Genomic DNA, 24,609 nt, shown 5'->3' on the forward strand with positions numbered 1-24,609 from the left:
TAGTTTTGTTTTTGCTTTGTTGCTCTTGTAGCTTGTCTTTCTTTGGGTATGGGCCCTTCCCAGCTTATCAATGCAAAAAAAAAAGGATTCTGACAAAAAAAATTCCCAGCTGATGTGGCGGGTGTGATTTTCATCTCTCAACGGTCCAGATTTAGTCAAAGTTTCAAACCACACCTGCCACATCAGCCTGAAATTTTTTTTTTGTCAAAATCTTTTGTAACTTTATCATGGAGCGCAAATCACAAATAACCCTTAATATAAACCAAAAAAACAAAGTTGATGTTAATAGGAAACCCTCTGTTTTTTTAAATGAGGTGGGAATCTGTTATGATTATTATCCCACGTTTGCTTGTCACTCTTTCATCAAAAAAAAAATGTTTGCGTGTCACTAGCCCAAATGCCCAATATACTTTCTTTTTGTTGAATAACCCAATATTACTTGGTTATTAACATTATTTCGAATACAAAAACTTGATCCACAACAAATTAAATGGTAGTCCCAACAAAGAGTCTTGACGCCTCTCCAAAACAAGAGATAACTAAAGATTTAGAGCTTAGCTTTGTTTTTTTTTTTTTGATGAAAAGGCTTAGCTTTGTTCATCAATAAATAAAATTCTAAAGTCCGACCACCCTTTAGCTTTAGGCTTAAAAAGATGCTGAATAAAGTGTCCGTCAGCCTTAACCAGTCAAAGAAGTTAATCGTTCCCTGCTAAAGTTTACAGTGATTTACTGCGGCTTGGACAGGTTTGCCCCAGTAAGATTTACACAAATGACACATATTTTGCTCTTCGCATTGAGTTGCAAAGCTAGCACAAGTTTGCAATAGTCACTTTCACACAAGGAGCTCAAGCCTAAATATTTATGATTGGTCTTTGGCCTAATTTTCTTAAATTCTTGAAATATCTTCTCACTAAAGTTTATTCATAAGTATATCCAATTTCTTGGGCTAATTGAACTAGGTTAAAATGTATACTAGAATACAAGGCTTTTTCGTGAAGATGATCTAACCTGGCTTGTCGGCCAATATGTTCAAACATTACTCCGACTGGTAAAACTTCCATGACAGAAAAGTATAAAAACTGTCACCACTTCCATTTTTCATAAAAACAAGAGCAGTATATAAATGAACAGCTTTTTCTTCATAAAAATATAACAAACTGCACAAGCCCAAAGAGTTAGCCAACAATTCAGATTTCACAAGCTAATATTTAAATTATAACAACAGAATTTCAATTAAACATCATCCTAAACCTTCAATTTCTCTTCATTTTGTTAAAAGTATAATATGCATGAGATTTTAATCGCCGCCACAAATTGCTAATTCGAATCACATCAAAATGATACCGCATAGCCTCGAACTTTTTAGATGCCGATTAAAACCCGTTTTTTATTGTATCAACAACTTACTTTCTTTGCAAGTTCAGTTATTTCAGTTCCTGTGCTTCTCGGGGTCCATCGGATAACTGAGGCTTCCTCAAATTCCAGTGAAGGCCTTCATGAATACTTCGTAAGAAGTCAGTGGTGGAATCAACTTGGCATGCGGTTGGGACGGGCCAAGGTGCCATACTGCAGACGAGTGCGTCTCCAGCAGCTAGCTGTTTCCTGTCTTTGCCATCGAACGATGCCCATGCATGTCCTCTGCTGTTGAACGGTACTTGAATCCGTAAAGTTACATGCTCTGGTAATATCAATGGCCTAAATGACAGTGAATGAGGACAAATTGGCGTAAAGAGGATTCCTGGAACCTGCAAAAAATAATGAAATTTCAAAACTTTTGTTGTGGGTCCAACCCTAGATGATTATACCTCGATTTATTAATCTTCAAAAACATGGTAATCCTCATGCAAAATCTTAAAAGAAGCTTGATCCTCTTAAGATTTTTCAAGTCATAAACTGATTTTAATCAGAGCGAAATGTTGATTATTCATGAATAATGACATGAGTTTTTCACTTAGAGATCAACAACGCAAAATCAATTCCCCAAGGAGTGTAGGAAACTAGTTCATCATGCTAATAGGAGCAGTTCAGATAATGTATTGGTCTTGAAAAAAATTTCCTTTTTTTTCTCCTTCAACTGGGTAGACCTCACGAAACCCGTAACATCTGCATAAATGTAATCTCCTGGTATACTTCAAAATGCTTAAAATTGAAATATTTCCGGTAGTTACTCGTTGATTTGAAAATGTAATGAAAGAGCAATGAAGTAATCTGGCAGAGGTCTCGTTACCCAACCCAATATATAGATGAAAATGAAATGCAAGATGTGTGAGAACAAAAAATCATGATGTTACTTGAATTTTGTGTGTTCCAAAGAAAAACTGGATCATGATTTTGAACTTTGTAAGCTTGGAAGTTAGAGCTTCATTTCTTTTAACTTCCATTTGATTTCCACTGTTTCGATATCACTTCTCAAATACGTGGACAACTAAACTTGTAAAATGTGTTGAGGTAATAATAGATAAACTTACATAGTATGGATAAGAACTTAACAGGGGACATGATACTGGTTTAAAGCAAGGAATGAAATTTCGGTTTCGGTGGAAATTTCGGTCGGTCCAAAAGTGGAAACGTTTCGTAGAAATGTTTCGGTCAGTGTGGAAATCTTACAAATCTACAGAAATGATAGAAATATGATGCAATTATGTATAACAAGATTATTAAACCATAATGAAGCATGAAAATGATGTTTAACATTATCTATTAGTTTGAGGGAGTATTAACAATTACACAGTTACTTCCGGGGGTAAATTGAATAATTTTTTGGCTATAACACCCAAAAGATAACATTCTTACTAATAATAATTAACAAACTATGTTAGTTTGAGAAGGTATCGTCAATTACACAGTTATATTAAAGGTGTTACTAAGATAAAATCAATTTAGGCAGTTAAGTCAAGTCGTAAATCATTCAAATAGATTTAAGAATCATGGAAAACATAACATAAAAATAAAAAAAGATATAAGAGAAATGAAGATGAAAAAGACGAAGAAATTGATATTTTTCTAGTATTAGTTTCTCTGATTTTTTTGCTAGACTTCTACTATGTCAGTCGAAATTTCCATCATGTCGGTGGAAATTTCGATATTTCCCACAACTTCGGTGGAAATTTCGATCATGTCGGTGGAAACTATGCAGGAAATAGTTGTAAGTGTTATTTCGTGCACCTAATCTCATTTTAGGAAACGTTTCGCGAAATTTCGGTGAAATTTCGGGAAGTTTCATTCCTTGGTTTAAAGCAACACAAGTTCTAAAAGATAGGTAAATGTATCTATAACTAATTTTCATCAGACACTCTATCTCATCATTTTTAACGGTAAGAGCATGATAAGTTGCATCCGTCATATAAAGAGAAGAAACACTTAAAGTCTTGAACTACAGCAAGATAGTTTTATATGAATAACAATTAGCAGCAGTACGAAATTGGCAAGCCGCAAACAACATAACGAAAGTAATATGAAAGAAAAAATTGAAGTAACATGCCTGTGGGTGAACCATAGATCCTCCAGCTGCTAACGAATAGGCAGTGCTGCCAGATGTTGTTGATATTATCAAGCCATCTCCTTGTACGATTGTCACGAAGGAGGTGTCGCAATAGCATTCCAGGTTTGTGAGGTAAGAAGATATCCCTCGGTCAATCGTCACCTCATTCAAGACAATAATAGGTTCTTCAGTCTCTAGTTCATCTTTAGCTCCATCTCTAATAACATGGCATTGCAGCCTGTGGCGTAACGTTATACTAAGTGGGCCCTTTAGGATTGAATCAAGGCACTCTTCGTAATGCTCGCTTTCTAACTCACAATTAAGGATCATGTTTCAACAAGTCCAGCAGATTAAAGTACAAATAACTTAAAAGTAAATATTGTAACGTAAGCAGAAAACCAACCTTTAGCAAGGGATAGTATTTCTCTGTTGCTGTGTATTATATCAAGAAAACAAAATGTTTCAGTTACAGAATTGAAGGATACGGAAGGGGGTCATAAAGCCCAGAGATCCAAGGGAAAACGGGACAATAGGAGGAACTGGACCTTTGAACATAGACGCTGCCTATAAACAACAATAAAACTGCAGGTGTCAAGGTTGAATATAGAAGTATTTTACTTGACATTTTAGGAATAAAAATCTATTAGGAACTTAGTAGTATAACCTGTGCCACTACAACATTGATATGAAAGTGGAAGTTGATCAGAACTTTGGTCAAAGTGAACATAACAGAAATTTTTCTTTGCAGTGAATTGAAAAATCAAGGTTATTCAATAGGCCTTTGTGTACATTCATATTAATTGCTTCCCAGTAAATCGTATTCTTCAGAAGAAAAATAGAATAGAGGAAACTCCTTAGTTCTCATGCTATCTTGCAAAGCCCGGAAAAGTTGACTTTATAGTACACTTGAGAAATAAAAGAAAATAGAGAGAGTTTCTCTCCACAAAAGACAAATTTATAAGTGCAGAAAATGATGTTAAGCTAAACATGGAAAAAGAAGGTACGTACCCAAAGAACAGTTCCATCTCCACCAAGAGTTACAATAAGATCAACTTTTGTGTGAAGTAACAATACTTCCTTAGCTGCAATATATAAAAGACAAAATAAGTTAGTAAAGAGAAACACCGTAAATAAATTAATTGTTAACATATCAGGCGAAGTCTAAAATGGGCAATCTAACCCGCAAGATGCGAGGATCCTGGAAGAGACGTAATACATTGTAACAACATGCCTGAGTAGATGGACCTGTAGCAGTTTTCTTACAGGGATGCCAGTCTCTCTATAAGTATTTTAGACGGTTCAAATGTTTACCGCCAGTTCACTTTTATTTGGTGTTTTTCTTGTAAGTTTCTAGTGGAACAGATTGTACATTCTATTTTCCCCCTTCAATTTAATCAAATTAAAAAAAAAACTTCTAGTGGAATAGAAAAGCTCCACAAGATGAACGCATCCTGCACCCTTCATCCAAATTGCAGTCGCGTCATATTTTCATTAAAATATTTCGCTATTTCAGTCATTTTAGTGGCTATACACAAGGAAACTGTAAGTGAAAGCTTTTGTTAATTCCGTCTAATTTGGAAATAGTTCGGATAATTTTGGTAGAAATATGTCAAAGTATCATGATGACAACCAAATCGACGTGTCACCACTACGGCGTGCACCATTCTATTTTAGACATACTAATTGAAAAATTATCACATAAGATATTTATAATACATAAAAAATTACAGTAGTTTTGTCGTGTGGTGCAGAATGGATAATTAATTTGTGGCTTGCATAAGATATTATTCAGTGCACGTAAAGACTTTGCATATAATGCTGAAATATATTGGGTGCTCAAAGAGGTATAAGTTACTAGACCATATAGATGATAAAAGACCACGGCCGAATATATGATAAGAAAGTATAAGATTCTGTGATGTTTGATTGATTCTTTTAACTAATCATGTTACTTACCATCTTCCCAAGTTTGTACGAAGTTGAAGGAAGATGATTCTGATAGAAGTTCTGCTCTCACACGTGGTTCGACAAAAATGTTTATTTTCTTCTGATCTTTCAGCCATCTATGAAGATAAAGGACTATAAGATAAAACAGGCATTCAAGAGTACCAAACATAGATTAGGGAATACGTTGCAAGAATCATTTTTAGTTTCAAACTCAGCCAAATGTCAACATAAATGATAGAACTCATTAACTAGCAGGATTTAAGGCCCAACACTGAATGCTCAAGGAGCTTAGGTAATTTGAAAAAGCAAAATGGTAATACAGTTACCAAAATTTTCCAGAAATAAACCAAATATAAGTAAGAAATATTTGGTATTTCGGCATGCATGAAAGATCTTTATCGAAGAATAGATATTTTAGTCCTGGTAGCCCCAAATGTTGTTGGTGAATGAACATCAACAACTTTAATAGTTATGAGGATCATCGAAACACAAATCTCAAAGGCTCAGAGCTAAAAAGGAATTCAAGTCTGACAAGTCAGTAGCTTTGAGATTTGTTCTTTGAAGATCCTAGAGCCCTTTAAACTTTTCTCATGTTCATTACTCCAGCAATTTCTGGGGTTGTCCTGTGTCTATGACTCTATGTTTACTTTCTACTAATGCACTTGTCAAAGCGATAGTACTTTAGGAGCGAGATTCTACTTTAGCTACACAAAACTAAAGACATGAGTTGCCATCTTTTTACTCTCTCCAGGTTTCTAAATAATCAAATTAAATACTAAAACATTTCAACCAAAAGAAACAAATGGTCCAGTATTTTACCGAAAATTGTCACTGTGAACTGTTTTATTTAAACACATACTATATAGTTGTAACTTGTTGCACAAGTGTATAATCCATTAAACCACAAAATCACTTTCAGTAGTTTATTAGACTATTAGAGTATTATTTAAAGCATGATATGGTCAATAATTACTCAAAAAATATAGTTTGAGCAATGCAAAAGGAAGTTGATAGTTTAAGTGCCTGCACCTGACCATTTCTGCACAAAGAATTTGAACAGAGGTTGAATTTGGTTTTGTCAAAATAAGCACAACCTGTGGTGGTGATTCCCACCTCAAGGAAATCTGGAAGTACAAATGATTTAATTAATCATGTTATTGAATAAGACCAGAGATGTGACAACAAGATTTACAAAAATTAGATGTACGAAAATCAAGGTAACATTCTTGTATTGTCTAGGGAGATTTCGGAATAAAGAATCTTTGTAGCACAGTGTGAAAACATATGATGATACTTGATAGAAAAATGTCCGTAATTTGTCTGGATCTTTAATAACAATACCTGCTTACTGCTGCGAACTGCCGTTGTTATATTCCCTCTTTCAAAAGATACAATATCATGTTTGTGTTGGCCACTACCATTGCATCCCCATGAAAGTCTAAATGATGCCTGCCCCTCGAGAAGAAATAGTGTGAGTTACAGAGAAAAATTAAACATCGTGTTGGATACATATTAATAACTATGCAGCATAGACACTGAACGAGTATTTTTATCCAAGACCTATTCGTATATTTGGTATTGGACGGAAAAAAGGATTACAATTGGGGGACACAGCCATAAACATACATTTCTTCTATTAGTAATTTTAGGTACACAAACTTTAAGTTTGGATCAACCATTATCACATTATACACCAAAGAGGTTAACCAAAAGACATGCTTTAGAGTGCTACGATGATTTGGTGCAAGTATGCACACGATATGCATACAAAGCCTCATATATAACCCTTGAAGTGACTGCGAGTATCCAACAATTCGAGTGACAAACAAATATCCAAGTATCCAAAAGAAAGATCCATTATACGATAGAACTGGAATGTTGTTGATGTTGTCATGCAGATAACATAAGAAATACACAGAAACCGTAATAACTTACTTAATTACCATTAAAAAACTATGCAGAACATTTATGAATCTAGCTGTCCACTTTAAAGCTCATATGCTATAGAAATGAAAATTCTAAACAGACGGGTAAAAATGAAACAAGTCTTACAAAATACTAGACCAAAAAGCACGCATAACTGCAAAAAGAAGGCTACCAATATAAATATTCACACAAGAAACTTAAATGGAGAGAATGCAAAAGAACTGATAAAAAGATAGCGTCAGAATTTACTAGGTATGAAAGAGAAAATAATGAAACCATGAGTGTATACATCAACAAAAACCACAATGGGTCTACCTTTCTCTTCATTCTATTGTGAATTGACTTTGGATCGAGATCAGTTTCTCCATCACGAAGAACCTCGTGGGAGCAAATTCCATCCCTCCCGCAACACTTTTCAGATTGTTCATTAGTTTCTAACTTTCGCAAAGATTGATCATATAAGTTGTCTGGCCCTTTTCCCTTAGCATCTAAATGGACTCCCCCAGATGACAATTCTGTAGTACGAACCATTATTCTGGTTGTTAATAAGAAGCATAATCACCAGAAAGAAAATCCTCCGGATGACATTGAGGATGTTTCTCTGAGTTCATATCATTACCTACTGGTGCAATTTTAATTGCAGCCACATGTCCATAACACCGTAACTGTACAAAATAGGTATTCTACATAGGAACTTCCTGGATAGCATCCACTTACCTTTCTGTTCCTGCTGCAGATTACGTGCTTTCTCTAGTTCATATTTTCGCTTCCACTCAGCAGCCTCAGCTTGGGCGGAGGCCTTCCCTTCTGCTACTCGTCTTAATGACTTCGCAACAGCTGGAATTTAGTAATAAAATGCAAAAATTAAAAAAATGTGAAAGATATTTATGATCTACTCTTAGAACGTAGACCGCGAAGAGTTAGGAAGAAACCGTCCTACTTGGAATATCACAGATGTAATATAAGAAAAAGAGAACTATTAGTTTCCAGAATCCAGTTTTCCAAAAGAACATTTTAGAGTAATTGAATTTTATTTGTCGCTTAGAGTTTTCACTGAATGTTTCAGTGAAACCATTTAATTGCTTAATAGCGTTAAACCTATTTTCTAGGAATATCTTTCTAGTTTTTGAAGTTTCACAGAAGATAAAAAGGTGATTAGCAATTCCTCAAAGAGAGCTGGAATTTGACTCAAAATGCCTCTACACAGATGGAGAGTAATGGTCCTTTAAATCATCTGGAGTTCTTTTACCCTTCAGCTTAATAAGAAGCAGGAACCTTGATCTGAAGTAACTTCACAACCAATTATCACATCAGAGAACAAATAGTACAATTTAATTGCTTTTAGGACTATCTTTAGCAAGAAATATGTAACCTTGAGATCAGAAATTCAAGACGTGAAGACTCTTGGAAATTGAACCCGACTTAGAAACACTGAAACTGTAAAAGAATCTTCTTTCCAATTAAAACTATGCATGAAGTACTGGCTGCCACAGATGAGAGATGCCATGGAATAACGCATTAATTATGTTCTACGACTGCGAATAACAGCAAAAGAGTTAATCACTACAGAGCAATGCAATAATCTTACTTCTCAAAGCCTCTGAAAACTCAATTAGATGATCGTCTACCCCCTTGACAACTGATTGTCGGAGGTACTCCTGCACTAGCTTATCCTCAAACCCAGAGTGTGATCCCACGGATCCATTATCTGGATGGGAGCTCATGACAGTTGGAATATCCTGCCAACAGAAAGCTTGCTTATTAGGATACATGTAAAAGATAAGACAACTGGTATATCCTTATATGAGTAAATAGTAATCCAATTTCAATACACTTCATTTACAGTTCACATACTTAAAGCTCCAGATATTCACTATCAAACAATAATTAATAAATTGAGATGATCTTATGGATAATCCAGTTGTAATGTAGAAGTGCAGTTGAATAAAAAACTTCAAATTACAGTTCCCATTATATTTTTACCTGCCCAAAACCAACCTAAATAGCATAAAGACGAAAGCCGTACATCTCCTTTGCCCAACCTAATCATAAGAGAACCACCATTTCGGTGCTTCAACGTGTACGAACTACGAGACGGAAGCTTGATAAGATATGCAAGCCAGCATACTAATTGAATGCCAAGTAGGCATTATGTAAACTCTAATCGAGACGTTATTAACTTCAGTTTAAAGGATAATAGAGCTCAGTTTCTCCTTGAGCAATACAGTATGAGATCTCTCTCCTCTTAAATTCATTACTATTATACCTTATCAATGGAAATGTTGAAGCTGGTTACTCTTCTATATTCTAAACAACCCTCAAAATTTTTTACTAATTCACGTATCGATACTAGCAACTATACGAATTCCCGACTATGCAAAAGAAATAAAAATCTAGAGCTCAATGATAAAAAATCAGCTGCAAATCAAAACTATAACATCCCACAAATAAAAATCCTGAAAATCTAAGTCAACTCCCAAAGTAGTTGTTTGATTAGACAAAAATTAGGGAAAATAACATACTTGTATGCATACATTACCCAAAGTAAATGAAGCAAACCCAAATTCATCAAGATTGTTTTATCCAAACTTTATGAATTTATTCAATTTACCCAAACCCCAATTTTGCGATTTATTGTGGCTAAGTAAGAAATTAACAAAAACCCAAAATCTAAACAACTGTGAATTAGGAATTAAACTAAACTTACGATCAAAACAATGCAGAAAGAGAAAAATCAAACACCAAAAAAAAAAACTTAAAAATTGAATTCTCCCACCTAACAGACATGAACTGAAGATTTCATTGAACTGGAATTTGAAGTTGTAGTGAATTGAAATTAGAAATGTTGGGCATGGGAAATCAAATTAATCATGACATTCAAAAAGTAATTGAGTCAATAAATTGTAAGCAGAGAAGAAAATTAAACTGATCACGAATTCTATATATATATATAGAGAGAGAGAGATGGGATTACTTGAGAATTGTGCTGTCCATGAGACATGGAGAAGAAGAAAAAAAGAGATCAGAAATCCTCTTTGAGAAGACCGAAATTGTATCCAGCAGACAAGGAGAGAGAGAGAGAGATAGAATAAAATGGTCTGGTGGTATCTGGTTGGGACTTTGGAGTTGAAATATATACGTAGAGAGAGAGAGAGATGGGGGTTTGGTGGTGTGGTGGGGGGGAAGTCAACTCCACTGATGGTTGGAAGGATCGACCTTCATACTCCTACTCCTCAAGGACCTCAACCCAAACACTTCATCACTTCTCACCAACACTACTCGCACCAAAACATATATGTTCTATGTGGCATTTTGTGGAACCTCTAATGGTAGACTTAGCAAATTATTTTAGGGTTTAGTTTTGCATTGTTTGAGATTACAAAAATAAATAGAGAATTGAATACATCGTTTTTCGACGTTTGTTAAGGTTTCTTTTCGACAATAAGCGCATAGTTACAATCAGGCTGTCGATCTGCACATTTAGTATTTTTTACTTTGTTAATCGGTCTTGAAGACACATTCTTTGTTGTTCTGCGGACTTACTTATTCTCATCACAAATATGAACTAGTTTTTAACTGTAAATATGATGAAGTTGTCAACTATTAATAGGCGATGTTTATATTTAATATGCAAAATGGATTTCTCTTTTTTACTTATGGTTCTTTTGAAGTTTATTTGTTTATATTTTTAATTTCTGAGTTGTTTTGCGATGAACTCATGAACGTAACAATTCTTTGTTTGTAAATTTCACGGGAAGTACTGTTTTAATTAACATACAAACTAGAAGAATTTTTTTTACATAGGGATTAGACTCTATAGATAAGTTTTAAGCAAAAATTTCCGTATTGACTAGAAAACCAAGAGCACTTGTCCATTACTTGACTCGGTTGCTCAATCTAAAGTTAGTTATTTTCTGACAAAAAAGAATCTCTAGTAAAAGAACTGATAAAACTTGTAAAATACATGGTTATTCGTGAAAGATTTATTTGGTAAGTTTTACACGATTTTCTACTAAAAAACGACATCATACCTGTACGAACAATATTTTCTGTTCGCAAATTCCTCTTTTGTCTTACAAATCTATTTCAGCATTTATAACGAATCTTCATCAGTTACGAAACAATGCTTCAACCATTTTACGACACAATATACTTCCATAAACAACGATCTTTATATTTTTTTTCTTAGCCCAATTTCTGATTCCCCAAGAATTTATTTTATCTCATTGTCTCAATTAAAAATAGGAGGAAAAAAAAAAAGAAAAAAGGGTTAGTTCCATTTTGGACCCCTAAAGATGACCAACTCACCAAAATGGCTTCCTAAAGATGACCAGCTTCCAATTTAGCCCCTTTTTTCTTAGTTTTCCATCATTTCCTCCGGTATGCGTTAGTGATCTGGCTTTTCATGCCTAAAATACCCCTGTCAGATCTCTTTGCCAGCCACACTATTTAGGATTCCCAAAACTCATTATGACATGTAAAATCAACCCTTACTTTTTTTTTTTTAATTTTCAAATTTTATTTTTTCTACAATGCGAGCATTATCCATTGTTCTTCATCATCTCAATGTTGGTATTAATTTACTTTTAAGATCTCAACTCTTTTTTTCTCTCTCTCTCTAACCCACCAGTCAATCTCATCCCACACTAAATCAATCAATAATTTGTTATTCCATTAAAGCTCAAATTTAGTTCTTTTTTTTTCTTCAACAAACTAATCAAAGCTTCAGGCTACAAGTCAAAACTCAAAAGGAGAGGGGAAGAGATCTGATGGAGACCAGATCAAAGCTTAGAATAAACTCAATAGAATAGATCTCTTCAATTTCTCATTTCTGATCAGTGGGTTTGATAGCAAGATCTTTGCCTTTTCATTTTGTATGCTTTCATCTGATTGTAATCTCACTTCTTCATTCAAATCCACTGGTGAAAAATCTCCAACGATTTCGAGTGGAAACGATTCAGAATTAGAAGGCTTGATACGAAAATCAAAGTGAGATTATTACTAGCTTCGACGGTTGTATAAGTAGGTTAAAGCTATAAAACTCACCCCGCCGCTTCGAAGATCAAAGTGTCACCACCTCCGACGAGAAATAGTTCAACCCTTCATGATCTTAACCGCCTTGCTCCATTTGATCTAGTTATGGTACTTGATGTTAGTGGAAGTATGACCGTAGAAAAACTTCAAATGATATAACGAGTGATTTGTTAGTAATTTAGTCTTTTGGATCTCTTGATCGTCTTAGGAACGAGGAGAGTGAAAGAAGATATATGAGAGAGGATACATAGAGAGGCCACTAAAATTGACGACAAACCAAAATTAACAACATAAAAGACAAAATAATAGTCAAATGCAAGATGTGAAGTACTACTCCAAAGTTCTTGATGGTTTGAATGGAAGTTTTGGAGTTTTAATGAAAGTGGTTGAAGTGAAGAAGGATAAATGTTTGATAGAAATTTAAAAAGTTGATGTGAAGGGAGCGAGAGGAAAAAAAAAGTTCAAAATTGAAAAAAAAAAATTGATTTGACATGTTATAATGAGTATTAGGACTACAAATATTTCGGGTTGACAAGAAGATACGGGCAGGGGTATTTATGGTAAGAAAATGCCACCTCACTAACGTCTCACAGACAAAAGGACGGAAAAATATAAAAGGAGGCCAAATTAGAAACTGGTCATCTTTAGGGGGCCATTTTGGCGAGTTGGTCATCTTTAAGGGGCCAAAATGGAATTAACCCAAGAAAATAAAGAAGAAAAAAAGAACAAAAGAAAAAAAAAAAGGAAAAGACGAAGAGAGAAACAAGAGCAAAAACGTTAGGTGGAACAGAAGAGGGGGGGGAATCAATAGAAAAGACCAATATTGTATGGTCTGAAACCAGAACTGAAAGAAAGAGAGGATTAGAGATAATGGCCGCGCGGATAGGATTCGCCGTCGGAGGACCACCACCTCCTCTTACTTCTTCACCTCATTTCCGACGACCGGCCACGCCTTCTTCTTCTTCTTCTTCTCATCACCATCATCTCTCTTCCTCTTTTCTTCTTCTCCCACATTCTCTAAACAAAAACATTTACTTCACTCGAACTCAACCTTCTCCCGTTCTTCGACTCCATCACCGATTCCTCACTCATCACCGATTCCTCACTCTTAAAGCTTCTTCTTCTGCTGTTACTTCAGAGGAATCACCTCGAATCTCTTCAGGTACTCACTCTGAACTATTCGTTTTTATTTTCCCAAAATTTTGGATTGAATTGAAGCATGAAGTTACTTTCTTTTAGGTTATTTGAACATAAGAACTAATTGAAGTTATTAGTAAGATTAGAATTTGAATTGATTATGTTTGTATTATGATTGTTGCAGAAGAATCAGCATATAAAGGAGTAGAGAATTTGGTAATAATAGGTTCAGGTCCAGCAGGATATACTGCTGCTATTTATGCAGCTCGTGCCAATTTGAAACCTATTGTATTTGAAGGTTATCAAATTGGTGGTGTTCCTGGTGGTCAATTAATGACTACTACTGAAGTTGAGAATTTTCCTGGCTTTCCTGATGGAATTACTGGTCCTGATTTGATGGATAGGTAAACTGAACTCTATTACTTTGATTTTCATTCATGTTCTTCGATTATCATTGCGTTTATAAGTTTAGAAGTAGCAAATTATTGAGTTGAGTTCTTCTTTTTGTGAATAATTAGGATGCGTCGGCAAGCAGAACGTTGGGGAGCTCAGCTTTTCCAAGAAGATGTGGAATTTATTGATGTGACGACTAGTCCTTTTACGATAAGGAGTAGCGACCGTGAGGTAAAATTGTGATCCATATTAGACACTGTATTTGTTTTTGTGATTATGAATTTAGTTTCTCATTAGGTTTGTACTTGGGGTTTATGTGCATGGACAAGGGAATAGGGACGACAACGCAAAATCTTAAGAAAGTAGAACACGGGTTTTACATGTATACATAGTATATATGTATATATGCAGATTGGCCACATGAGATATCACGTGGGCAAGTGTTTCGTTGCGTTGGACATGAGAAACAAGTGCCTCCCAAGCGTTTGTGCCGAGCACGCGTTGCACAAACTTACTAACTAAGTTGTAGTGTTCTTACACCTAGGTTTGTCATTTTTAGTCTTTGAAGCAGAAAATGACTTGGTAAACATTATTATAATGAGATAATCCAAGATTTCTCAGCAAATCCTCTTCCAAAAAACCGTACCTTTTTGCAAATTCTAGCTGGTGGTAAATAAACAGATGTGAGGATGTACACTTATGCTTTCATATTCTTTAGAGTTCGCTATAGTTGATGGCATGTTGGACAGTTTCTCATGCCGAATAATTTTGATATATTATGTATCTAGAAAGTCATTTTAACTTCACTAATGGTGATTAGGAATATATGAGCAGAAAAGGATTATGGACTTCGGAAACAAGAATTACAGGATCCTGGCAAATCCCTGCTATGTTCAGCAATCGTTAAAAGAATCCTGTGATTCTTGAAATTTGAATCCTTAGTGTTGTTGTGTACCCGGATTATGCTTTGGCATTCATAGAATGTAATTTTATAGCAACTCTTTTTTTTTTTTTTTTACTTCCAATGAGTTGTGTACTCAGAATCACAGATTGGTTTAAATTGCCAGGTTAAGAGCCACAGTGTGATTGTGGCCACAGGCGCTACTGCAAGAAGGCTTAGTTTACCTCGTGAAGACGAGTTTTGGAGTAGGGGAATTAGTGCTTGTGCTATATGTGATGGAGCATCACCATTATTTAAAGGTCAAGTTCTTGCTGTTGTTGGGGGAGGCGATACAGCTACGGAGGAAGCATTGTATCTAACAAAATATGCTCGGCATGTACATTTACTTGTACGCAAAGACCAACTACGTGCATCCAAAGCAATGCAAGATAGGTCAGTTCTGATGCATCCCTTTAACTTCTTTTCTAGTGAACTTGTTCATGTGAATCATTAAGTCCATCCAACTTTCAAAATTTTGAATTAACAAAGCGAATACATGAAAGACATTGATTCCTTCCAGAACTATTCAGACAAACTGTTCACCAATACGAAAATAACAAAACCAAAAACAAAGAGATAAAACTTCCAAAAATGTTGAGGATTGTAATTTTACTTTGTATTCTTGTGTAAGAGAAGTAGCAAAAAAACATTTTTCCGTTGTTCATGTTGTGTCTATTGGCTATTGCAATTCTGTGTTTCAATTTTCACCTTGTCTCTGTAGTAGTTAGTAAACTTGCATTGACTGACTGCTAGGCTGAATTAATCTACCTTCGCAACATTATAAAGTGGTTTGTAATCCATGAAGTATTTGCTGAAAAGGAAAATTTGAGTGGTAATCTCCGAACATAGGAAGGATATTGGATATTAATTTCTTTTGCATCTTTCTTTGGAAAAAGAATTTTCTCTATGTTATGAACCTTTATTAACTACTACAATGTTTTGATAACTAATTAACTATAATGGTTTACGAATGCTAATAAACAAGTAAAATTTTTATTAAAGTAATGAGTTTAATTAAAATACTAATGGGGATTTGTATGGTAAACTTTCAACTCCCTGAATGTTTGTTTAACAGGTTGATTATGGCGAATGTTTCAGAGTTATCAACAATCCCAATGTTACCTTGCACTTCAATACAGAGACAGTGGATGTCGTGAGCAATACCAAAGGGCAGATGTCTGGTGTGTTGATCAGAAAGCTTGATACTGGGGAGGAATCCGTACTTGATGTCAAGGGCTTATTTTATGGCATAGGTCATAGTCCGAACAGTGGGTTGTTGTCAGGCCAAATTGACCTTGATAGTTCAGGCTATGTGCTGGTCAAGGAGGGCACTGCAGAAACTTCTGTTGCAGGTGTATTTGCAGCTGGAGATGTACAGGTAAAAGTTACCAAAATTTATCTCTTTTCATACTTCCATTGTGCTTTTGGAGTTTTACTAATGTAGGCTTATGGTCCTTCTAAACTTCATGCCCTTATCAATTTCCTTGTATCTGCTAATAAACTGCATAGATTGAGCCATAGAGGTATTAAAATAAACTTCATGAATATTTACGAAGAGAGGTAATGAAAATAAATTGAGGGATGTAATAGGCACAAAGAAGCTTCTTAAACCCTTGAACATTTCTATATGTTCTACATCAGTAAGTTAAGTGTATCCCCGTGGATTATAAAGCAGGCACCTAGATCTTAATTATGGTATGACTGTCATTTCTACTTCAACGAATTGTTTAAACAGAAAGTAGATGACATAAATGTGCATGTTTACATATATCTAACTGTTGGAACTTAAAATATTTAATTATATGATCAAGATCTATCACGTAGATATATCCTATAAAACAAAATACTATTGTAGGTGTGACATGCGTATGTCAATATGATAATACGTTAAATGATTTATATTTCATTTTTCTTGTATGTAGGATCATGAATGGAGACAAGCCATCACTGCAGCTGGCTCTGGATGTGTTGCCGCTTTATCTGTTGAGAGATATCTTGCGAGCAATAATCTCCTTATCGAGTTTCATCAAGTAATTAGCATCTTCCACATTCTACATACAAAAACAATCTATGGTTCTCTACTACTAAGTAGTTGATTACTTGATATCGAATATTTTTTTGCATATTGGCTAGGGGGATATGTAGTGAATAGAAACTTAGAATTTCTAGAGTTAGTTTCGTGATGCTCTGGTATTGCCTCCTAGGTGCCCGATTGCGTAAGTTGTATTAGTCCTCACAAATTTGGGAGAAGACTGAATTTGTGGCCTTATCTTAACCACAAATACTTTTTTGTCAAATTCATTTAAGCTTACTGTGAGAATAGGCTCACATGGTAAAACGTTCTCTAGTTACCAAGAATATAATGTTACTCTAGAATAGGCCCCATTGATAAAATGTTACTCTAGTAACCACAAATACTTTTTTGTCAAATTCATTTAAGCTTACTATGAGAATAGGCCCACATGGTAAAATGTTACTCTAGTAACCAAGAATATAATGTCTAGATCCTCTCCACTCATTGCCAATTGGTTTTGAGTCGGATGACCACAAATTTAACATGGTATCAGAGCTAAGTCCACACATGATCGGTTCAAAAACCACACGTGATCCACGTCGCCCAACGAAAGAGACACGCGTGAGGCTAAAGGAACGACACACATTAGGGGGTGTGTAAGATTAGTCCCACATGGGAAAAGGTTACTCGAGTAACCAAGAATATATTGTCTAGGTCCTCTCCACTCATTGCCAATTGGTTTTGAGCTGGATGACCACAAATTTAACTTACTCCTGAATACTTTAGAAGATAGTACTTGAGTAGAAACCATCAATCATAAACTCCAGGGTTGAATTTTGACTACAACTCACGCCATAGAAGTAGAACTTCTTTTTTTATATTTGGATGACCAATGTGAAGTAGCTAATTGGAGTTCGGTAGTTAATTTTGTAAGTTGACTGTAACTCATAACATAGTTGCAAGCTTTCATTTAAACAACTTGGTGTCTAAAAAGTAAAAACTTACAATGACACAACTAGTAATTTCTTATCACAGTTGTTAGGAAGTAATCTCATTCCTTTCTCATCCACGAGTTCTTTGTGAACAGCCCAAAACTGAAGAGGTTAAGAAGGAACCTTCTACCAGGGATGTCCAAGAGGGATTTGATATCACAATTACGAAACACAGGGGCCAGGTATGCTATGTTCAGTTTCTTAGATGTTATTCTATACCTTCCTCGATCATTTACTTGTCCTCCCCAATATCATTATCTCTCTTATCTTTAATTTAAGTTCGTTTTTGTTTTGTTGCAGTACGCTTTACGGAAGTTGTACCATGAAAGTCCAAGGCTCATATGTGTTCTATATACATCACCAACATGTGGTCCTTGTAGGACTTTGAAGCCGATCTTAAGCAAGGTATTGTCATATAATAATCAATTTAAGAAAATATCATGTATACCAAGAGAATAAGAAAACTGCCTTTTAGGTATGTGTGTAACATGTATGTAGGTATATTTGCCTTTCATAACATCTGATAATGTGGACCGCCACAGTATAACGCGCTCCAAATTATGACTCGAATGGATAATTTATTTGATTATATCTAACCAAAAATATTTTTGTCAAAAGTAATCTACCCTGTAGAATTGGTTTTTTTATTGTATTTTGCATCATGACCAGTATATGATGAGAAATTTGGAAGCACTTTCACATATGAAGAGCCAAAGATAGAACTAAATTTTTGGAATCATAGAGTCAAATACACATAATAGGAGTACCAAATGAAATGTCCTACATCAGAAGGACCTATTGGTTTTTATTCGGATTTGCATGTCCTATGTTGATTAAGAATCATGAAAGTAATATCTCTGAACTCGACACTCGTAACTGTAAAATTCATCTTATCGGGTTATAAATTCACAGAATACGACCAAGTTGTTAAAACAAGACTATTTTTTACCACTTCTGTGGTGTACCCAATTAGTATTGTCATTGAAACATTCAACTTGTTCTCTGCTGGGCAGGTAATAGACGAGTTTGATCAGAATGTCCACTTTGTTGAAATTGACATTGAGGAAGATCCAGAAGTAGCAGAGGCAGCAGAGATTATGGGCACACCTTGCGTACAATTTTTCAAAAATAAGGAAATGCTCAGGTTGGTCTAACTTCCACTATTTCTTGGCATGCTTCAACATTTATTACTTTTTCTTTGTCAGGTGTTATAACAACTACTTGACTCGAATAAGTGTTGGATTCGCAATTGCTATATTTCTTCGTTTAGTTGGCTGAAGTAGAATGTGGGTCACAGTAAGGTAGGAATAAAAACCCAAAGATCGTCTCGTTCACCCGAGTCTGTGGAAGCTCGTGATGGCGTACGACAGAAGACGGGAAGTGCCTGTGCGACCCACTAGAATTAGTCGGCCAGGCTCGCCTCGTCAACCCTACTCGCAGTCTTTGTCCGAGCCCTCTGGGCTGTTGTCAAGCTAGCACCCCTATGAGTTCTCATCTAAGCGACCCACAAAAGAAAGTGTCAAATCCTTAGAGACTCTTTAGCCTGTGTAAAGAGTAGAAAATATAGGCGAATATTTACGGACTCAATCTTTAGCAACTAAATGTATGTGTTTTTTATATGCAGGACTGTATCAGGCGTGAAAATGAAGAGGGAGTACAGGGAGTTCATTGAGTCTAACAAATGAGTAATTCCGATGAAGCCGAAAAATTGAGCCTCGTGATCCTAAAATTAATGCTTCTTCTATTTGCTTCATACATTCATTTGCTTCCTCCTTAGGTTTTCTCCTTGCTCTCTCTCTCTCCTACCATAAAAAAAGAAGAGAAGGTTAGTGAAATATTTGCCCATTTTGTATTTTCGTTTAGGAGGTTATATTATTGTTGTTGTTATTGTTAATTGTACCTTTTAAGGCATTAATTACATCATTAATAAAAAAAAGTTTTGAAGTTTCAATTAAAATGTTTAAGCTAAATCGAGGCGTAAATATGGGGTAAACAAATAAGATTTGATAGACATGCTTAGGAAGAGAAGATTAGGGCATAACAAATGAGTCTGTTGGGAAGTTCGCAAGGTTCCCTCCCCAAGTTTTGCGAAAGGCGCTTCCATAACGGCAAAAATTGTTCAAGGAAAGCCCTCTAACAAAAGACCAACCCAACCCTTTTTGTTTCTGAAAACTTTTTAGACCCAACTCAAGAAAAAGATGAAGAAAAGGGACCAAGAAGACCAATATGTTGTTTCATGACAGAGACAGAGATAGAGGTTAAGACAACAAGCTTAGCTATATAAGTTGAGATAGTGTAACACTCCCAACTCATGACGCTATATTGTCCAAACCCAACTTTAATGGGAGGGATTCACTTATCTCTTAAAAAAGATAAATCGTTTTATTTTCAAATTCATACGTAGTAGAAGATTTTATGTTACTATAGCATTCTTTAGTCAGCGTCACTTTCAGCCTAGGCTTTCAAGACCAGTTTTGGCAACACTCAACATCACCTTTTGGGACGCCATTAAGGATCACTTTTAAAAACAAATATTCGACCAACTTTGGCAACAAAGAGCAACTCCTAAGGGTTAAAATTTTGCCAAATATTCGAGAGAACAGCAAAATTATCTCTTGAAGTATTCGCTATTTTGTCATATTTGACAACTCACTAATCAAGGTAACATTTATCAACCTAGCCCCAGACAAAGACCAACATAACTTGCATGAAATGTGATTCTGGCTGCACAAAGAGGAGCTACAGTGGTCTGCACCATGAGTTTGCTAGCTATAAATGCTGGTCTAGACTATGACCTATGGGTATGACAGTGTCTTGGTGGCTAGAGACTCAAAATGCTTGTGATCTGTTGACGAAACTCAGTTTTGCCACCATGGAAGTCTCTACTGCTATGGAGGATTAAGAGTAGAATGGATAGCTTCAAGGAATGCAGCTTGGAGCATGTTTACAGAGATGTGAACCAGCTTGCAGACCTCAAATTGGCTAACACCTTTGGAGACTAAATAGAATAACTTGTTCAAACAAAAACCCAAAATAGAATACACCGAGATCAAATTGAAGTGTTAGATCCCGAATTTATATAATTTCAGCAAATTTAATATGAAAATTAATTTCCTGAAAAAGACAATAATGAAGAAAGAAAAGAAAAGCCGCATCCCCAACTAATCTCTCTTGATCAGGTTAACACGAAAGATCACAAAATACAGAATGGTTCTATTTGGTTTGAAAATCAGCAGTACTTCACACCTTCGGTACTGGTAACCTCCCCGATACGGTATGCCTTATCCTCCTCCCCAAGTATCCTAGGAGCAGCCTCTGGGCTAACAACAAGAACCATCCCGATCCCCATGTTGAAAGTTCGCATCATTTCAGCTTCTTCAACCCTTCCAGCCTTTTCCCCACAAACGTTGAAACAGTTATACTTCACAGTAATTAATTCTATACCCAGATACTTAATACTGTAATTGCAGTAGGTTATAAATGTAGTTCCATTCAGTCAGGGGTGTTGGACCAAACCCGAGCCAACAGACTCGGCAGAGCAGCGGCTCAGCAGAGCAGCGGCTCAGCAGAGCAGCGGCTCAGCATGGGTCTTTCCAGGTCGTTGGTCAGTTTGGCACATCTTAAGGTGGGGTATGCCGAGTTCAGTCCTTTTCGGCTGGCTGGATAAAAGTCACTACATTCAGTAAGACTTGAAATTTTTTCGAGATCAGAGTTTTAAGACTTACTTCTTGAATCCACTTGAAAACAGAAGGGATGTCCCAAGAGTCTTTATAGATTGTAGCTCCAAGGCCTTTAGGAAAGACACGAGGTATATTGTCTGTAAACCCGCCCCCTGTGATATGGGCTATCCCTTTCACGCCACCCTTACTAATAATGTTAAGAACCTGTTAAACAAAAGTGGAGTTAAGATTATGTCCTATCATCTTGAAATCAACACAAATGTCAAGGGAAATTCGGATTAGGGCTAAGAAGGCTGACCTGCTTAACATATATAACAGTCGGGGCCATCAGAGCTTCCCCTAGTGTTGTAGAAGGGGAACCGGGAAGCTGGTCCTTCAAAGATAGCCCACTGCGATCTACAACTCTGTAAAATGAATATACATTACTTTTCGATTGAAGTGTTAATTGAAAAAAAAGGGATATTTAATTTCTCTCGTCTTCATAAAACGAAATGCTAACCTTCTAACAAGAGAAAACCCATTAGAATGAACTCCACTAGATGGAAGGCCAATGAGGACATCACCAGCCACAATGTTTTTCCCGTCAATAACAGAATCCTTCTTCACAATACCAACTGCAAAACCACTGAGATCATATTCGCCGTTTGCATAGAAACCTGGCATTTCTGCTGTCTGTAATACACAAAGCAGTTCAAGCAAATCAATCCAAATGCTTATACAAGGAAACACAATTAGTAGCATTTGAGCGTATTCATCAACTAAAAGAACCAAATAGAAAGTTAAAAATATGTTCTTTTTTTCCTTCACTAGGGAAGAAACTAAAAAGAGGAAACATCTTAAGAGAATATCGGATACCTCCCCTCCTAGAAGAGCACAGTCAGACTGTTGACATCCATCGACAATGCCTTTTATAACCTGAATGAAACAAGACCGTTATCACGAGAACGAAACGAACCATAGAGAGAAATTAATGTCATGAGCTTTTTAAGTCTAAAGATATATTTTCAAAAAAAGTCTAAAGATATAATATCCGACCTTTTCAGCAAGATCAACATCTAGGTGACTAGTAGCAAAGTAATCGAGGAAGAACAAAGGCTTCGCTCCAGAAGTAATAATATCATTGACGCTCATGGCGACCTATAGAAGGCGAAAGATTTTAAAGCCAGTCCTTATTCTCAAAACTTAATGTTGTATAATGGGAACTTTTAGTTCAAGATATACCAAATCAATCCCAATAGTATCGTGGATTCCAGTTTCAAATGCAAGCTTAAGTTTTGTTCCAACACCATCTGTACCGGCAACTAGGTACGAATCCCCTGTTTATTGAAACATTGTTCAGAAAATGAATCAATTATCTAAGAACTAAACAGCTTATCCTAAAGTCCAGAACACCATAGATAGAATACTGAGCTACTCCTTGTTTAATGGAAGAAACTCTTATCAAAACAAAATAGATACAAAGAAAATAATAACTAATACTTCCACACACATGCAGGGAGGAAGATAATTCTACAAACAACCGGTGACGACCCAAGCCCTAGAAGATATTGATATTCTCCCTACTTCGACATTCAGGCCCAAGCCCGACAAGTACATAATTTTGTTCATAACGAAGGTTTCACGAATCCTCATACTAGGCCTCCCACTTACTAAGCGTGAGCTCGCACCTACAATAGGCTCTACATGCTCTCATAAGCTGTGTGGGACTATCACACGGACTAACAAATTATAAATAATGACTCCATTTGCTATGTATAATCCTAAAACAACTCTCAACAAACACAATTTCATTAACAGAAATGCACATTCACATATCACTGATTAATATCATATAAATTAGAACTGGTTACATACATACAACCATTGCAATCAATTGCACTCACTTACCAAGAGGAAAGAGTCCGCCAAATCCTCCTATACCTGGAGCCATCTTCGCTATCCTTCGAACAAGCTCAGACCCAGCATCAATATCCACACCAGCCTCTTTATAAGTCATACTTTCGAATCCTTCTTCCTTAGCATTCGAGATTACAAGGTTTCTCTTTACAGTATTCTTCGTTCTTAATTCGTTAGAAGTAATCGATAACAAATGAGTAGTTTTAGAGAAAGATGAAAGTGTGGGTCTAGAAAGACATGATTTTGAAGAAGTGGGTTGTTTCTCATTTGAGGCTTTAGTTGATACAGGAAAGCATCGAAAAAGCTCTGCTTTTGCTCCGTAAGTAGCTTTCATGGTGATTGAGGAAGCTAGAAATAAAACCAGAAATGCTGAAAAATGAAAACAGACCAATAAACCAATGCAATTAGTATTAGTCTTCAATATAAGATCAAAAAATGAACATGGGTAAGACAGATAATCTCAAAATCGGCAGAAAAAATAGACAAGATTAACAAAAAGGGAAGAACAGGAAAAGAAGATTAGTAAGTGATAAATGGAGAGGAAGATATTAGCCTACCAGAAAGTAGAAAGTGGGTATTGGAATAGTTGGAGAAAGTGATGAAGAAAAGTGAGAAGAAGGATTGAGTGGAGAAGACGAGCTGAGAGAATTCTTCGTTATGTCTCTCTCTCTCTTTCTTGTTTTAGGTTTTGTTTGTGAGGATTGAGGAAGAAAGGGTTTATGCTTTAGGTTTTACTAGATTTTTTGAAGTACAATGACTCGTGAACTCAACGGGTTGACAACCCTAGCCCTGCTATTTTTTTTATCCAAGCGAAACAAATTTCATTCACAAGTGATTAAATCACAATGTTACATGATAATTTTTCTCCTCTGAAAACTTCATGAGAGTTACATACCTTTAAATGCAAAGTGCCTCATGAAGAGAAAAAAATGAGACTAGACACCGACTCGATAAAATGACCCTAAAGGTCGAAAGATGAAAGGATCGTAAAGATCACAGGTGAAAGGACCCTAAAGGTCAACAAAATAACAGGAAAATAAACTAAAAGAACCACCGCCACTGTCACCGGAAGCCACCTCCATCACCAGAAAACTGCCTCCGTCACTGGAAAACCGCCGCCACCACCGGAAAACCGCCGCCACCATAGAAAAATCGCTGACACTACAAAA

General features: G+C 35.9%; 3 protein-coding genes across 4 annotated transcripts; 1 reads left to right on the forward strand and 2 right to left on the reverse strand.

Annotated features, from left to right (window-relative positions):
• Window positions 1-1,120: 1,120 nt before the first annotated feature.
• NADK1 (NAD kinase 1) lies at window positions 1,121-10,812 on the reverse strand. Of its 2 annotated transcripts, XM_086673177.1 has the most exons (12): window positions 10,329-10,648; window positions 10,110-10,161; window positions 8,943-9,093; window positions 8,072-8,191; window positions 7,670-7,869; window positions 6,770-6,877; window positions 6,458-6,552; window positions 5,438-5,544; window positions 4,490-4,563; window positions 3,967-4,045; window positions 3,482-3,789; window positions 1,121-1,745 (listed from the first exon to the last, which is right to left on the reverse strand). In XM_086673177.1, the coding sequence occupies exons 3-12, from the start codon at window positions 9,076-9,078 to the stop codon at window positions 1,425-1,427; spliced, it is 1,548 nt and encodes a 515-aa protein (XP_086529303.1). In that variant the 5' UTR covers window positions 9,079-9,093; window positions 10,110-10,161; window positions 10,329-10,648; the 3' UTR covers window positions 1,121-1,424. The 2 variants fall into 2 exon arrangements, with proteins under 2 accessions (XP_086529303.1, XP_086529302.1); XM_086673176.1 differs by lacking the exon at window positions 10,110-10,161 and having other exon boundaries at window positions 10,329-10,812.
• Window positions 10,813-13,122: 2,310 nt separating this feature from the next.
• NTRC (NADPH-dependent thioredoxin reductase C) lies at window positions 13,123-19,815 on the forward strand. Its single transcript, XM_086673217.1, has 10 exons — window positions 13,123-13,550; window positions 13,710-13,929; window positions 14,044-14,149; window positions 14,986-15,251; window positions 15,957-16,236; window positions 16,781-16,888; window positions 17,960-18,046; window positions 18,165-18,269; window positions 18,878-19,008; window positions 19,489-19,815. Exons 1-10 carry the CDS (start codon window positions 13,259-13,261, stop codon window positions 19,547-19,549), a joined length of 1,656 nt encoding a protein of 551 aa, XP_086529343.1. The 5' UTR covers window positions 13,123-13,258; the 3' UTR covers window positions 19,550-19,815.
• Window positions 19,816-20,842: 1,027 nt separating this feature from the next.
• PUR5 (phosphoribosylformylglycinamidine cyclo-ligase, chloroplast / phosphoribosyl-aminoimidazole synthetase / AIR synthase (PUR5)) lies at window positions 20,843-24,237 on the reverse strand. The gene is made up of 9 exons (XM_086673219.1): window positions 23,998-24,237; window positions 23,432-23,809; window positions 22,766-22,860; window positions 22,580-22,681; window positions 22,400-22,459; window positions 22,044-22,216; window positions 21,843-21,948; window positions 21,590-21,748; window positions 20,843-21,255 (listed from the first exon to the last, which is right to left on the reverse strand). Exons 2-9 carry the CDS (start codon window positions 23,772-23,774, stop codon window positions 21,094-21,096), a joined length of 1,200 nt encoding a protein of 399 aa, XP_086529345.1. The 5' UTR covers window positions 23,775-23,809; window positions 23,998-24,237; the 3' UTR covers window positions 20,843-21,093.
• Window positions 24,238-24,609: the final 372 nt, after the last annotated feature.

This window comes from Eschscholzia californica, unplaced genomic scaffold (genome assembly GCF_041429995.1).
Source record: "Eschscholzia californica isolate CP2 unplaced genomic scaffold, dmEscCali1.0.p SCAF_4, whole genome shotgun sequence".
NCBI classification, from domain to species: Eukaryota; Viridiplantae; Streptophyta; class Magnoliopsida; order Ranunculales; family Papaveraceae; genus Eschscholzia; species Eschscholzia californica.